A 16,696-nucleotide genomic window follows, 5' to 3' on the forward strand; every position below is an offset into this window, starting at 1 on the left:
CAGAAGAGTGATGACATTTTGTCTGGAAAGTGCGATCCAACCTGGTCAAAATGTCCGCTGCTGTGTCGCCACTTTTAAACGTCTTCTACTTGGAGTCTTTGTCGGCGTCCGTGAGCGCGGAGCGGACGCCCAGTTTCTTCAACTCCTCCACCAGGTCGCCGTTCTGGTGCATCTGCAGGAGGATGTCGCAGCCGCCCACGAACTCGCCGTTGAAATACACCTGAGGGATCGTCGGCCAATTGGAGAAGACTTTGACTCCTGTGGGAGGGAGAGGACAAAACGCTCGGCGTCAGGAAACAAGAACACGTGCTATGGAAAATCGGCAACTGGAAAAAGTTGTCACAATACCGGTGGTTGATACTGACACCTACTTCTGTGATCGGGGCTGGGCCGTCAAACAATATCAATATATATCGACATAGACAAGTAATCCATATCAAAAAATGAGTTCAATAAAACACACTTCTAGGATAGCGCCAAGTAGTAAAGTGCACTTTTAGGAGTAAATATACAAAAAATAGCCCGAATGCAGCGGTAGAAAATGGGACAAGCGGTAGAAAATGGATGGATGGGATGGATAATTTTTGGTGTAGAATCTTCCATTTGTAAATGCTTGGACATTTACACAATAATAATAATACATAGATTGTTTTTGGTGTATAATCTTATATTTGTGAATGCTTGGACATTCACACAATAATAATAATTATTATTATTATTATCATAATAATGAATATGATTTTTGGTTTAGAATCTTATAATTGTGAATGCTTGGACATTCACACAATAATGAAATGATTGTTTTTGGTTTACAATATTTGTGTGGATACTTGGACATTCACACAACAATAATAATAATAATACATTGTTTTTGGTGTATAATCTTATTTGTGTAGATGCTTGGACATTCACACAATAATAATAAATAGATAATTTTTTGGTGTAGAATTTTATATTTATGATTGCCTGGACATTCACACAATAATAATAATAATAATAATAATTATGAATTGTTTTTTGGTGTGCAATCTTATTTGTGTGGATGTTTGGACATTCACACAATAATAATAATAAATAGATTACTTTTGGTGTAGAATCTTATTAGTGGGGATGCTTTGACATTCAAACAATAATAATAATAATAATAATAAATGATTTTTTGGTGTTGAATCTGATTTTGTGAATGCCTGGACATTCACACAATAATAAGTTGTTTTTTGGTGTACAATCTTATTTGTGGGGATGCTTGGACATTCACACAATAATACTAATAATAAATAGATGATTTTTTGGTGTAGAATCTTATATTTGTGAATACCTGGACATTCACACAATGATAATAATAATACATTGTTTTTTGGTGTACAATATTTGTGTATATACTTGGACATTCACACAATAATAATAATATAAATCGTTTTTGGTGTAGAATCTTATTTGTGTTGATGCTTGGACATTCATGACAATAATGATAATAATAGATTATTTTTTGGTGTGGAATCTTATATTTGTGAAAGCCTGGACATTCACACAATAATAATAATAAATAGATGAATTTTTGGTGTAGAATCTTATATTTGTGAATGCCTGGACATTCACACAATAATAATAATAATACATTGTTTTTTGGTGTACAATATTTGTGTAGATACTTGGACATTCACACAATAATAATAATATAAATCGTTTTTGGTGTAGAATCTTATTTGTGTTGATGCTTGCACATTCTTGACAATAATGATAATAATAGATTATTTTTTGGTGTGGAATCTTATATTTGTGAAAGCCTGGACATTCACACAATAATAATAATAAATAGATGAATTTTTGGGGTAGAATCTTATATTTGTGAATGCCTGGACATTCACTCAATAATAAGTTGTTTTTTGGTGTACAATCTTATTTGTGGGGATGCTTGGACATTCACACAATAATACTAATAATAAATAGATGATTTTTTGGTGTAGAATCTTATATTTGTGAATACCTGGACATTCACACAATAATAATAATAATACATTGTTTTTTGGTGTACAATATTTGTGTAGATACTTGGACATTCACACAATAATAATAATATAAATCGTTTTTGGTGTAGAATCGTATTTGTGTTGATGCTTGGACATTCATGACAATAATGATAATAATAGATTATTTTTTGGTGTGGAATCTTATATTTGTGAAAGCCTGGACATTCACACAATAATAATAATAAATAGATGATTTTTTGGTGTAGAATCTTATATTTGTGAATGCCTGGACATTCACACAATAATAATAATAAATAGATGAATTTTTGGTGTAGAATCTCATATTTGTGAATGCCTGGACATTCACACAATAATAATAATAGATGAATTTTTGGTGTAGAATCTTATATTTGTGAATGCCTGGACATTCACACAATAATAATAATAGATGAATTTTTGGGGTAGAATCTTATATTTGTGAATGCCTGGACATTCACACAATAATTAGTAGTTTTTTGGTGTACAATAATATTTGTGGGGATGCTTGGACATACACACAATAATACTAATAATTAATATATTATTTTTTGGGTGTAGAATCTTATATTTGAGAATGCCTGGACAGTCACACAATAATAATAATAATAGATTGTTTTTTGGTGTAAAATATTTGTGTGTATACTTTGACATTCACACAATAATAATAATAATAATAATAAATCATTTTGGTGTGCAATCTTATTTGTGTGGATGCTTTGACATTCACACAATAATAATAATAAATAGAAGATGTGTTGGTGTAGAATCTTATTTGTGAATGCCTGGACATTCACACAATAATAAGTTGTTTTTTGGTGTACAATATTATTTGTGGGGATGCTTGGACATTCACACAATAATACTAATAATAAATAGATGATTTTTTGGGTTTACAATATTATATTTGAGAATGCCTGGACAGTCACACAATAATAATAATAATAATAAATTGTTTTTGGTGTAGAATCTTATTTGTGTGGCTGCTTGGACATTCACACAATAATATTAATAATACATATATTATGTTTTGGTGTAGAATCTTATATTTGTGAATACCGGGACATTCACACAATAATAATAATAAATAGATGTTTTTTTGTGTGTAGAATCTTATTTGAGTGGATGCTTGGACATTCACACAAATAGTGAACCGTAATAATTTGCAATCTAAAAAAAATGTGTTGACATTTGTTGATTTTCAATACACTTGTTCTACTTCTGGACTAATTTGGCTTCATACTAACGGATCCACGTCCTGTTTAGTCTTTATTTTGTGTAAGTCCTGGCCGCACGGCGTGAGAAAAGTCAGCTGCCATGTCACTGGGAAGCAGCACCGCCCGCTGCAACTTGTGCAAAACACTGATAAAAGTAAGACTGGGCTGAGCTGGCGTGTGGAGTCACCATGACTAGCAACATTCCTCGCCAGCCAATGACATTATCTCCTTCCAAACCCAGAAGATAGTTGTTGCTATTGTTCTGTCGCTAGGAGCATTTTTCACACAAAGTACAGTTGAATTATCAGTTAAAACTTCAACATTTCAAAAGGTACTGCCTTTAATGGATAGGTTTTTTTTTATTTGACGAAAGCCCAGTTTGTTGTATGTTTGTCCTTACAATTTGCAATAATATTAGTCTAAACAGGGGTGTCCAGAGTGCGGCTCAGGGCTAATTTCATAAAAGCACATATTTAAAAAACCCAAATAAAAAAAAGTGAAATAAAAAAAGCAAACTGGTGTATATTTATGTTTTTCCTATGCAATAAAGAGAGTTTTGACAAAGAGGGCATAAAAAAAAATATATATATATACACTACCGTTCAAAAGTTTGGGGTCACATTAAAATGTCCTTATTTTTCAATGAAGATAACTTTAAACTAGTCTTAACTTTAAAGAAATACACTCTATACATTGCTAATGTGGTAAATGACTATTCTAGCTGCAAATGTCTGGTTTTTGGTGCAATATCTACATGGGTGTATAGAGGCCCATTTCCAGCAACTATCACTCCAGTGTTCTAATGGTACAATGTGTTTGCTCATTGGCTCAGAAGGCTAATTGATGATTAGAAAACCCTTGTGCAATCATGTGCACACATCTGAAACAGGTTTAGCTCGTTACAGAAGCTACAAAACTGACCTTCCTTTGAGCAGATTGAGTTTCTGGAGCATCACATTTGTGGGGTCAATTAAACACTCAAAATGGCCAGAAAAAGAGAACTTTCATCTGAAACTCGACAGTCTATTCTTGTTCTTAGAAATGAAGGCTATTCCACAAAATTGTTTGGGTGACCCCAAACTTTTGAACGGTAGTGTATATATAAAACTTAATGTCAACGGACAGATCTGAAGTTGACCAATGGAGATTTAAGCGTTGGAAGTAAAAAAAAAAAATTATATTTGTCTTATTTTTAACACTTTAATGACTGAGACCCTTTTGGGTCCCCGAGATCTTTAACGTCCGCCATAATTGAGGGAAGCCCTCGAGCAGGTCTACTCGACTGGTGGCCGAAGCTTTTCCTTTGGCTCGACGAAAGCGTTCAAACTAGGGTTAGCATTGTGTGCGGTACTCCCGACTGCCCGCAGGGGGCAACAGAGAGACATATGTGTCACAATGAAGCAGCAGTGGGGTGAGTAGAAGAAGACTACTCATTCAATCCTGACAAAAAAATGAAAATAAATTGCAAAAATCTGACTTTTCACAACGACTAGACGACAAGGCAGGAATGTTCTGCCCCGAGCAAACGCTCGAGTCATTGTTTCCTGTCAGACCTTTTTAAGAGACGGACACATTGATCCAGACAAGAAGCAACAACGTTAAGAAATCCGCACGTGTAAGCTTCATCACGGAACTTTGTAAGGCGATATTATACATCAAAGTATTTAGTTTGTTTTATTTTGAAATTTCGGACCTGGTGATGTCTTTTGCATTTGTGGCCGTGTTGTTTTTTTGTCTGATCAATCAAATGCATGTAGCGCTGAACTTGACTGGTAGAGGGCGATAATGCTACACCTTCGGTTTAATTGTGATGAGTCACATTCATTGTGTGCAATGTTTGCGGTTGTTTACTTTCTATATTCGTTAACATCCGTAGCGTATTGTGTGACTGTATTAACACCGGATGTATTTTATTTATGCAAAATCCACAATGGATGTTGTACAAACCCCGTTTCCATATGAGTTGGGAAATTGTGTTAGATGCAAATATAAACGGAATACAATGATTTGCAAATCATTTTCAACCCATATTCAGATGAATATGCTACAAAGACAACATATTTGATGTTCAAACTGATAAACTTTTTTTTTTTTTTTGCAAATAATCATTAACTTTAGAATTTGATGCCAGCAACACGTGACAAAGAAGTTGGGAAAGGTGGCAATAAATACTGATAAAGTTGAGGAATGCTCATCAAACACTTATTTGGAACATCCCACAGGGGAACAGGCAAATTGGGAACAGGTGGGTGCCATGATTGGGTATAAAAGCAGATTCCATGAAATGCTCAGTCATTCACAAACAAGGATGGGGCGAGGGTCACCACTTTGTCAACAAATGCGTGAGCAAATTGTTGAACAGTTTAAGAAAAACCTTTCTCAACCAGCTATTGCAAGGAATTTAGGGATTTCACCATCTACGCTCCGTAATATCATCAAAGGGTTCAGCGAATCTGGAGAAATCACTGCACGTAAGCAGCTAAGCCCGTGACCTTCCATCCCTCAGGCTGTACTGCAACAACAAGCGACATCAGTGTGTAAAGGATATCACCACATGGACTCAGGAACACTTCAGAAACCCACTGTCAGTAGCTACAGTTGGTCGCTACATCTGTAAGTGCAAGTTAAAACTCTCCTATGCAAGGCGAAAACCGTTTATCAACAACACCCAGAAACGCCGTCGGCTTTGCTGGGCCTGAGCTCATCTATGATGGACTGATACAAAGTGGAAAAGTGTTCTGTGGTCTGACGAGTCCACATTTCAAATTGTTTTTGGAAACTGTGGACGTCGTGTCCTCCGGACCAAAGAGGAAAAGAACCATCCGGATTGTTATAGGTGCAATGCTGAAAAGCCAGCATGTGTGATGGTATGGGGGTGTATTAGTGCCCAAGACATGGGTAACTTACACATCTGTGAAGGGGCCATTAATGCTGAAAGGTACATACAGGTTTTGGAGCAACATATGTTGCCATCCAAGCAACGTTACCATGGACGCCCCTGCTTATTTCAGCAAGACAATGCCAAGCCACGTGTTACATCAACGTGGCTTCATAGTAAAAGAGTGCGGGTACTAGACTGGCCTGCCTGTACTCCAGACCTGTCTCCCATTGAAAATGTGTGGCGCATTATGAAGCCTAAAATACCACAACGGAGACCCCCGGACTGTTGAACAACTTAAGCTGTACATCAAGCAAGAATGGGAAAGGTTTTCACCTGAGAAGCTTCAAAAATGTGTCTCCTCAGTTCCCAAACATTTACCGAGTGTTGTTAAAAGGAAAGGCCATGTAACACAGTGGTGAACATGCCCTTTCCCAACTACTTTGTCACGTGTTGCTGGCATCAAATTCTAAAGTAAATGATTAATTGCAAAAAAAATTTTTTTTATCAGTTCACACCCCAGATTCTGGGTTTCCCTGCTTAGGTTGCTGCCCCCGCGACCCGACCTCGGATAAGCGGAAGAAGATGGATGGATGGATGGACCCCAGATTGTAAATACTGTAAATAATTCAATGTATATACTCTGATGTTTATCTTGTGTGATGACTGTATTATGATGATAGTATATATCTGTGTCATGAATCAATTTAAGTGGACCCCGACTTAAACAAGTTGAAAAACGTATTGGGGTGTTACCATTTAGTGGTCAATTGTACGGAATATGTACTGTACTGTGCAATCTACTAATACAAGTCTCAATCAATCAAACAAGACACTGAGGAACGTTAAAGCGAATCCGACAAGAAAATGACGACACAAAGCCACATGTGGTTTTTGTGAGACATTTTAGGCGAAAAGGTGAACGTTAAGTCAAGACGACCGACTGACCTTCTCGAAGTTCTTGGTCCTCCAGCACGTTGTAGGCGGCATACTCGTCCACGCCGTGCATCCGGAGGATCTGGACGACGGCGTTACTGAAGCCGCACAATGGCTGCGCGGGTGTTCCCTTCATGAAGACAACCACCTTGTCCTTCTTCACCATGACGTCCACGTCCTTCTCCGCGCCCGCCGCCGCGCACAGGAGCCGGCGAGAGGTCGTCCACCAGCGTCCTTCGACGTCTACAGGCAGGGAACACGGCGCCCCGGACCGCAGACACCGAGCGGTGTATCTTACTAAGCTATTCATGGCGTTTAATGCTTGAATTGAAGTTAATTTTGGTCTGTTGTTTGACGACACGACCCAGGAGGAGCGAGACCGGAAATGCACGACGACGTAGGTACGTCTTGAAGAGGCGGGACCTTCATGTTCATTGGCCAGCTGCGCGCGCACACAGTCAAATCTGTTTTGTGATTGGTTGTGGCAGACGTTCATCTTATTGGAAACATTTTTTCGTGTTTACCAGATTCAACTTCAACACAAACAAAAGCCGAATATTTAGTAAACTGAACAAGGATAGATAAAGTGAATTATAATTGGAAAAATATTGCTTACGAAAAATCACAACTTCTGGGGTGGCTAAAATAAAGCGGGAGTCATTGCTAATTTTTTTTTCTTCGTTTTTTTTTAAATTCGCAACTTCGCGAAAGGAAACAAGGTTAACACAAATAAAATACAAAAGTATTTAGCGGACTCGATGAAGATACGTCATTTCAATTGAACTTTACGCAATCTTGTTTACGAAACTGCAGAACATCTTCTGGGTGGCTTGAGTAAAACGGAAGTAATTCCTTTTTAACTTCGTTAACCCAGTCAATACAGCACTTTTGAACACGAATACAATACCAAACTATTTAGTAAACTCAATGAAGGTACGTAATGTTATGTTATTGTTTTAAATAACACTTGTAAAACTGTCTTTTAATAACGATAACATTTTACACGCTTCTTCAACATTCGTGCGTACCTGATGTGTCCACCTCTAAAGAGTCCTACTCGACACATACTATAATTGGTTCCTAGTCATTTGTAGACTATTACTACCACCATGTGGTCAACACTATCATTACACTTTGATTGATTGATTGAGACTTTTATTAGTAGGTTGCACAGTGAAGTACATATTCCGTACAATTGACCACTAAATGGTAACACCCGAATAAGTTTTTCAACTTGTTTAAGTCGGGGTCCAACGTAATTTTGATTATAGTTGACTAAGTGCTTACGAAGCCCTAGACATCTGTGATTAGACGCCGCATTGGATGCGAGAGCGCAGGAAATTCGACCGCCATCTTGAACCGGTCATCTATTTGAGCAGCAGAAAGACGCGGCAAGCAGAAGATGCCAGAGCATCGTGCTGAATATTCTTGTGCAACTCGGCGGAGAGTGAGAAAACAGGACACGGAGAAATACTTTTCACGAGTAAGAGCGAATATTTCTTTTGAACTTTACGCATTATTGTTTACAAAACTGCAGAACATCTTCCGGGTGGGCTTGAGTAAAACGGAAGTCATTCCTTTTTTTCCCCCCATTTGAAACTTCTTTAAACAAAACCCAGTCAATACAACAATTTTTAACACGAATACAATACCAAAATATTTAGTAAACTAAATGAAGGTATGCAATTTTGCTTATAGCTGACTAATTGCTTACGAAGCCATAGACATCTGTGATTAGACGCCGCATTGGATGCGAGGGCGCAGGAAATTCGACCGCCATCTTGAACCGGTCATCTACTTGAGTTTGATTGATTGAAACTTGTATTAGTAGATTGCACAGTACAGTACATATTCCGTACAATTGACCACTAAATGGTAACACCCCAATAAGTTTTTCAACTTGTTTAAGTCGGGGTCCACATAAATCAATTCATGCAGCAGAAAGTTGCGGCAAGCAGAAGATGCCAGAGCATCGTGCTGAATATTCTTGTGCAACTCGGCAGAAAGTGAGAAAACAGGGCACGGAGAAATACTTTTCACGAGTAAGAGCGAACATTTCTGAATTGTTATACAGATATTGTTGTTAGCTATAAGCGCCTGTACGTTTAATGCCGGTGCTCCAGATATAATCAATACTTTACTAGTCATATTCCTTTACACTGCCACAATAATGCTATTGCACATATAAAAATTTTAGTACAACATTGATCAGAATTTTTTTTATTTTAAAATATAAACAACTGAACATCGAACCCATTTGTTGATGTATTCACAATTTTAGCAACTTTGCTTCCATCCATTTCCTTCCGCTGATCCGAAGTCGGGTGGCGGGGGCAGAAGCCGAAGCAGGGAAGCCCAGACTTACCTCGCCCTCGCCACTTCATCCAGCTCCTCCCAAGTGATCCCGAGACTTTGCTTCATTATCAAACACTTTGCATCTAAATGTTAGAAACGTGTAGCAGAATTGTATCATGACACAAGTGTAAAAACAATGTTTGCTGAAATTTTACAATTTCAATGTTTTTCCACTGTTCTGTGTTGTTTGTCTTGTTTACAATGTATTGCCTATATATATATATATATATATATATATATATATATATATATATATATATATATATACATATAACTACACATATGCATATATAATTACATAAGTGTATATGTATTTATATTTAAAAATATATACTTATTTATATAACAATGTTTATATGTATGCAATACATACATATATAAATGTATATATACACATACAAATATACATTTATATATGTGTATATATATATACACATATATGTATATTTACAAACATACATATATACATAAATACAATACATCCTCCCAACTTCCAAAAGTGCATTGGTGAGGTCACACACTGATGTTGGTGGAGAAGGCCTGGCTCTCAGTCTCCGTTCTAATTCATCCCAAAGGTGTTTTATCGGGTTCAGGTCAGGACTCTGTGCAGGCCAGTCAAGTTCATTCACACCCGACTCAGTCCTCCACGTCTTTATGGACCTTGCTTTTGTGCACAGTCATGTTGGAAGAGGAAGGGTCCCGCTCCAAACTGTTCCCACAAGGTTGGGAGCATGGAATTGTCCAAAATGTTTTGGTATCCTGGAGCATTCAAAGTTCCTTTCACTGGAACTAAGGGGCCAAGCCCAACTCCTGAAAAACAACCCCACACCATAATTCCTCCTCCACCAAATATCACACTCGGCACAATGCAGTCCGAAATGTACCGTTCTCCTGGCAACCTCCAAACCCAGACTGGTCCCTCAGATTGCCAGATGGAAAAGCGTGATTCATCACTCCAGAGAAGGAGTCTCCACTGCTCTAGAGTCCAGTGGCAACGTGCTTTACACCACTGCATCCCACGCTTTGCATTGGACCTGGTGATGCATGGCTTAGATGCAGCTGCTCGGCCATGAAACCCATTCCAGGAAGCTCTCTGCGTACTGTACGTGCCCTCTGCTGGTTGTTCAGGGGAGTGTGTCTGTCACATTTATTTGTGCATCTGGTTTGTGGGAGGAATGTCTCGTCCAAGCAAAAGCAAAAAAGCGATCCACATATGCAAATTCAATACAAAATCAAGCATATTTATATTCAAATCTCAAAAATATATTTACAAATACACATTTATTTACACAAATTCTTGATTCATTTGTATGTCACATTTTTATATTTATACACTTTATTTGTATATATTTTCAAATCTAAAAAATATATTTACAAATACGCATTTATTTATACAAATTATTTGTATATCGCATTTGCATATTTACTAATATATGCATATGTACTAATATATTGATGTATTATATATAGGTCAGGGGTGTCCAAACTTTATCCCCTGAGGGCCACACACGGAAAAATTTAAGCACATGGGGGCCATTTTGATATTTTCCATTTTCAAACCATAACAAAATATATCGATTTTTTTTTTTTTTTTAACCTTTAGGGCTTCCGGGGATTAGTCAAGGGTCAAGGGTCTAAGTCATTAAAATGTTAAAAATAAGTGAAATTATTAATTTATTTTTTTTACAGTATATCTCTATATCAACTTTAGGTTGATATCAAGTAAAAAAACAAAACAAAACAGGTTTTATGCCTTTTCTGTCAAAGACAACTTTGTTTTTTTTTATAGTAAAACTGAAATATGCAGTATTTAGTAATTAGAGCCTTAAAAGATCAATAATGCAGGACACCATTGATTTGAATTCTTTCATATTTTTGAGTAATCACAGTGAAAAGTTCAATAAAATCCCACTAAATATATTTGGGATCCAAAAGGTCTCCCACTCATAAAGTGATACATTTTTATTAGTTTTTTTTTAACTTTTCACACTTAAATTACGAGATCAACTTCAGATATATCTGTCGACTTTACGTTTGAACTATTATTTTGTTTGTTTTATGCTCTTTTGTCAAATAAAACTTTGATGTTTTTAAATGGCAACCACACAATATATGCAATATTATTTCCACATAAAATAAAGTGACATTTTTTAAGTAATAATTCATTGTAACAGATTTTTTTTCTTTTTTCGAGCAATGGCAAAAAAACAAAAAAAACAGCCTGCATGGCAGTTTTGTGTCAACATTGCAACGTTTTCTCATTAGATTTCACCTCATTCCACTTTTTTGAAATGTTTATTTTTTATTTTTGCAATACTATCAATTTTGCAATTTTTGCAGAATGTGTGGGGGGCCGGTATACGATTAGCTGCGGGCCGCATATTGGACACCTCTGATATAGGTTGATGTGAGACAATTCTACTTCCATATGTACATATCTTTCTTTTAAAGGAAACTTGGCAAAAAAAAATTTGATTTCTGTTATTTTCTGACAAGATGGGGTGCTGAGTGCACATGTTTCATATTGGCCATGCATACATAAGCTGACAGTCCTTAGCAGTTTTAAGTCAATAGAGAGTTTCATTACCAAAGCGAGTGAGTTGGTGGGGGTCAAAAATGCAAGCATGCAATAATGTGCCAAACTGATTTTATTCTGACGAAAACTGAAAAGATTGTTTCTTGGTTAACAGTGCCAGACAGGAAGGTCTCCACCTGCCTCAGCAGTGTGCCAAGGTTTTCCTCTACCTGCCTCAAGAAAGGTGGCGCCTAGAGAGCGAGGCCGTCACCGCCGTGCGAGGCAGGAGTCGCGTGTCCGGAGAAGATCGCACGTGAAGCTTCTGAGCCTCCAGAAGTCACGCCTTTTCATTCTCCTGCTTGCTTTTCGCAGACCTTGTTAAAGCCACGAGCAACGGACAAGTGCAAGTGACACAGTCGCAAGGCTGCAAACACACTTTATTGCCGCGCATGAAGCTTACAAATCCATCCCGACGCTCACAGCAGCTGACTAGTCTTGGGTGTCGTTTACATTTTCAAAAATGAAAGCATGCCAATTTAAAACCCCCAAACATGTTTTTTCCCCCTAATTCTAATAGAGCAAACTACATTAACCATATTCATTAAAGGCCTACTGAAATGAATTTTTTTTACTTAAACGGGGATAGCAGATCCATTCTATGTGTCATACTTGATCATTTTGCGATATTGCCATATTTTTGCTGAAAGGATTTAGTAGAGAACATCGACGATAAAGTTCGCAACTTTTGCTCGCTGATAAAAAAAAGCCTTGCCTGTACCGGAAGTAGCGTGACGTCACAGGAGCTAGTATTCCTCACAATCCCCCATTGTTTACAATGGAGCGAGAGAGATTCGGAGCGAGAAAGCGACGATTACCCCATTAATTTGAGCGAGGATGAAAGATTCGTAGATGAGGAACGTTACAGTGAAGGACTTGGGAGGCAGTGATGGACGTATCTTTTTTCCGCTCTGATCGTAACTTAGGTACAAGCTGGCTCATTGGATTCCACACTCTCTCCTTTTTCTATTGTGGATCACGGATTTGTATTTTAAACCACCTGGGATACTATATCCTCTTGAAAATGAGAGTCGAGCACGCGAAATGGACATTTAAAGTGACTTTTATCTCCACAACAATACATCTGTGACACAGTTAGCTACTGAGCTAACGTGCTAGCATCGTTCTCAAATGAAGATAGAAACAAAATAAATAAACCCCTGACTGGAAGGATAGACAGAAGATCAACAATACTATTAAACCATGTACATGTAACTACACGGTTACAAATTCTCAGCCTGGTAAGGCTTAACAATTCTGTTGCTAACGACGCTAAGGCTAATTTAGCAACTTAGCAACCGGACCTCACAGAACTATGATAAAAACATTAGCGCTCCACCTACGCCAGCCAGCCCTCATCTTCCCATCAACAGCCGTGCTCACCTGCGTTCCAGCGATCGACAGCGCGACGAAGGACTTCATCCGTGGGTTTGGCGGCTAGGCGTCTGCTAAGTAAGTAGTCCTTGTTGTGTTGCTGTAAGTATTGTACTTAGCCGCTAATACACCGATCCCACCTACAACGTTCTTCTTTGCAGCCTCCATTGTTCATTAAACAAATTGCAAAAGATTCACCAACACAGATGTCCAGAATACTGTGGAATTTTGTCGAAGAAAACAAGAGGTTTTTGTATCGGGTCAGATGGGGTCCAACCACTTCCGTGGACTTTGTGACGTCACGCGCATAAATCATATCCAAAGGAGTTTTTCAACCGGAAGTGTGGCGGGAATTTTAAAATGTCACTTTATAAGTTAACCCGGTCGTATTGGCATGTGTTGCAATGTTAAGATTTAATCATTGATATATAAACTATCAGACTGCGTGGTCGGTAGTAGTGGCTTTCAGTAGGCCTTTAAATTAAGTAACACATTCAAAAATAAGAAACAAAAACCCCAATAAATAGTCATAATTATTGCAGCGATACAGAACGTGCAAAAAAACAACATGCTCGTGTTGCATATAATAATCCAATGTCGATATATAGTATGTTCTTCAATTTAAAAACAAAAATCTTTTTTTCAACTTTGAGTTTATTAAAAGACACACTTTTGTCAAATTATAGTCTTTTTTTTTGGTGTTATGAGGTAAATGCAGTGAATGCTGACCAAAAGTGGTTTTAAGATTTTTTTTTAAAGTCTTTTCTAAAAAAATAACAATATTACCAATTTTCTGTCTAAAGCAGGCCTGGGCATATTAAGCTTTTCAATCTGGCCTGCCGGACATTCCCAAATAATTTTTTTAGATCTTTAAGATGGAAAGTGTAGCTGCCATTATGATGTTTTCAAATGACCGTAAGTCTTGAACTATACAAAGTATTTCAATGGTTGGAATCAGCGCTTATGGATGATTTACCAGTTACTATGGTAATTTAATTAGTTACTATGGTCATGTAATTAGTTACTATGGTCATCTAATTAGTTACTATGGTAATGTAATTAGTTACTATGGTCATCAAATTAGTTACTATGGTCATCAAATTAGTTACTATGGTCATCTAATTAGTTACTATGGTAATGTAATTAGTTACTATGGTCATCAAATTAGTTACCATGGTAATGTACGTCACAGCAGCTCAGAGGAGGCACCAAGCCGTGTGGGCGGGAAGCGTTTCCACAGACGTGGAAGGAGATTTTCACAACAAAGTTCTAAAGCTTAGTGATGTATAGAATAGAATAGAATATAAAGTACTTTATTGATCCCTGGGGGAAATTCAGCAAATATCAGTAGGTGGGTTTATTTTGTACCCTTCGCGATCATATTTCGCTGTTTGTTGCATTTTTGGGGTGTGAGATTCATATTTTGTCAATATTCAGTGTTTTATCGTTCATAGAAAAATTTAAAAATTCCATTAAGTTTTTTAAGGCGGTCTGTCATAACGTTTTTAGCATTCAATTAGACATTATTGTGTATTAGTGTTCCTAAAAATAGGTATACCGGCCCCCAGACACATTTTTTCTCTAAATGTGGCCCCTGAGTCAAAATAATTGCCCAGGCCTGGTCTAAAGGAATATTTTTGATTTTACGTTTTTTTCAACCTGGATTTGAAGTTGAAAGAAATCTTTTTTCTTTTAAGAGTAAAATGTACTGAATGTTGGGTCTTCTGACCAAAAAGTTGTTTTTAAACATTTATTATTACTTTTAAAACACAAGGGGGGGTCTCTTCTTACATAAAAACAAGACATAAATAACAAATACATTTTCAACCTTGATTTTAAGTGACACTGCATAAAAATAAATGTGATAAAAACAATTCTACAACTTGACAAACATTGATTTTTTTTCCTTCTTCAACGTTTGTCAAATTATAGAACTTTTTTGGTGTTGAAATGTAGTGAATGTTGTATTTTCTGAGCAAAACATTATATATAAATGTTACCTTTTAAAAACAACTTGCTTGTATTGTAATGCTGATACTGGTGATCACGTTGGGGCCTTGTGATGAGTAACTGAGGCCTCAGTGAGTGTGTGGCACACTCACTAGCTGCATTGACACAGTGACGGTGTGTCATAATGATCACCCATCTGTTGGATTATTAAAGTCACTGAATTTGACCTGCAAATACAATTATTTAGAGAATATAGTTGTTATACTTTGTTTTTTCCACAAAAAATTGCAAGGAAAGTTAAACGCGGCAGACTTCTTTTAGCACGAGCGATCGCAAGGAAGCGCTTCCTGATAAACACAGCTGTATCGGTCACATGATACTTACCTGAAGTGACACACACTTTATGGAGTTTTTGATACTTGGCACCATTTTAAGAGAATGTCAACGTATATGTCGGCATGCTAATGTTCGTGTGCTAACGTTAGCATGCTAAAATTTTATGGTAGCATTTCAGCTATTTTGTATGTTTACCCATACGCTCGCATGGATTTTGATACTTGGCACCATCTTAGGAGTATGTCAATGTATATGCCGGCATGCTAATGTTCGTATGCTAACGTTAGCATGCTAAAATTTTATGGTAGCATTTTAGCTATTTTTATTTGTACACATACGCGCGCATGGATTTAGATACTTGGCACCATCTTAGTAGAATGTCAACTTATATGTTGGCATGCTAATGTTCGTAGGCTAACGTTAGCATGCTAACATTTTATGGTAGAATTTCAGCTATTTTGTATGTTTACACATACGCACGAATGGATTTAGATACTTGGCACCATCATAGGAGAACGTCAACGTATATGTTGGCATGCTAATGTTCGTATGCTAACGTTAGCATGCTAAAATTTTATGGTAGCATTTTAGCTAATGTTCGTTTAAAACTAAAAAATTATGTTTTTTGATTCTCGGCCCCTTCTTGCAAGTATGCTAACTAATACCATGTTTTCATGCTAACATGTTATGCTAGCATTTTAACTAACTGTGCATGTTTACACCTACACCATGGATTTTGATACTTGACACCATCTTAGGAGAATGTCAACGTAAATGTTAGCATGCTAATGTTAGTATGCTAAAATTTTATGGTAGCATTTTAGCTAATGTTCGTTTAAAACTAAAATATCATATTTTTTGATACTCGGCCCCATCTTGTAAGTATGCTAATTAATACCATGTTTTCGTGCTAACACGTTATGGTAGCATTTTAGCTAACTGTGCACGTTTACACCTACACACCTTGGATTTTAATACTTGACACCATCTAAGGAGAACGTCAACATATATGTTGGCATGCTAAAATTTTATGGTAGCATTTTAGCTAATGTTCGTTTAAAACTTAAAAAAA

General features: G+C 36.9%; 1 protein-coding gene and 1 non-coding gene across 2 annotated transcripts in view; both read right to left on the reverse strand.

Annotated features, from left to right (window-relative positions):
• LOC133645315 (glutaredoxin-related protein 5, mitochondrial-like) overlaps positions 1 to 7,548 on the reverse strand; it is a 7,646-nt gene extending 98 nt beyond the window's left edge. Inside the window, exons 1-2 of the mRNA XM_062040199.1 lie at positions 7,050 to 7,548; positions 1 to 258 (exon numbers count right to left, since the gene is read on the reverse strand). The exon at positions 1 to 258 is cut by the window's left edge and continues 98 nt beyond it. Of these exons, the coding sequence (XP_061896183.1) occupies positions 86 to 258; positions 7,050 to 7,533 (657 nt within the window). The 5' untranslated portion in view covers positions 7,534 to 7,548 and the 3' untranslated portion in view covers positions 1 to 85. The remainder of the gene's footprint in view (positions 259 to 7,049) is intronic.
• A 4,516-nt stretch (positions 7,549 to 12,064) lies between these two features.
• LOC133645319 (small Cajal body-specific RNA 13) lies at positions 12,065 to 12,340 on the reverse strand. Its single transcript, XR_009824982.1, has one exon. It is a non-coding gene; the product is annotated as a small Cajal body-specific RNA 13 (non-coding RNA).
• Between the last annotated feature and the right edge of the window lie 4,356 nt (positions 12,341 to 16,696).

This window comes from Entelurus aequoreus, unplaced genomic scaffold (genome assembly GCF_033978785.1).
Source record: "Entelurus aequoreus isolate RoL-2023_Sb unplaced genomic scaffold, RoL_Eaeq_v1.1 HiC_scaffold_37, whole genome shotgun sequence".
NCBI lineage: Eukaryota > Metazoa > Chordata > Actinopteri > Syngnathiformes > Syngnathidae > Entelurus > Entelurus aequoreus.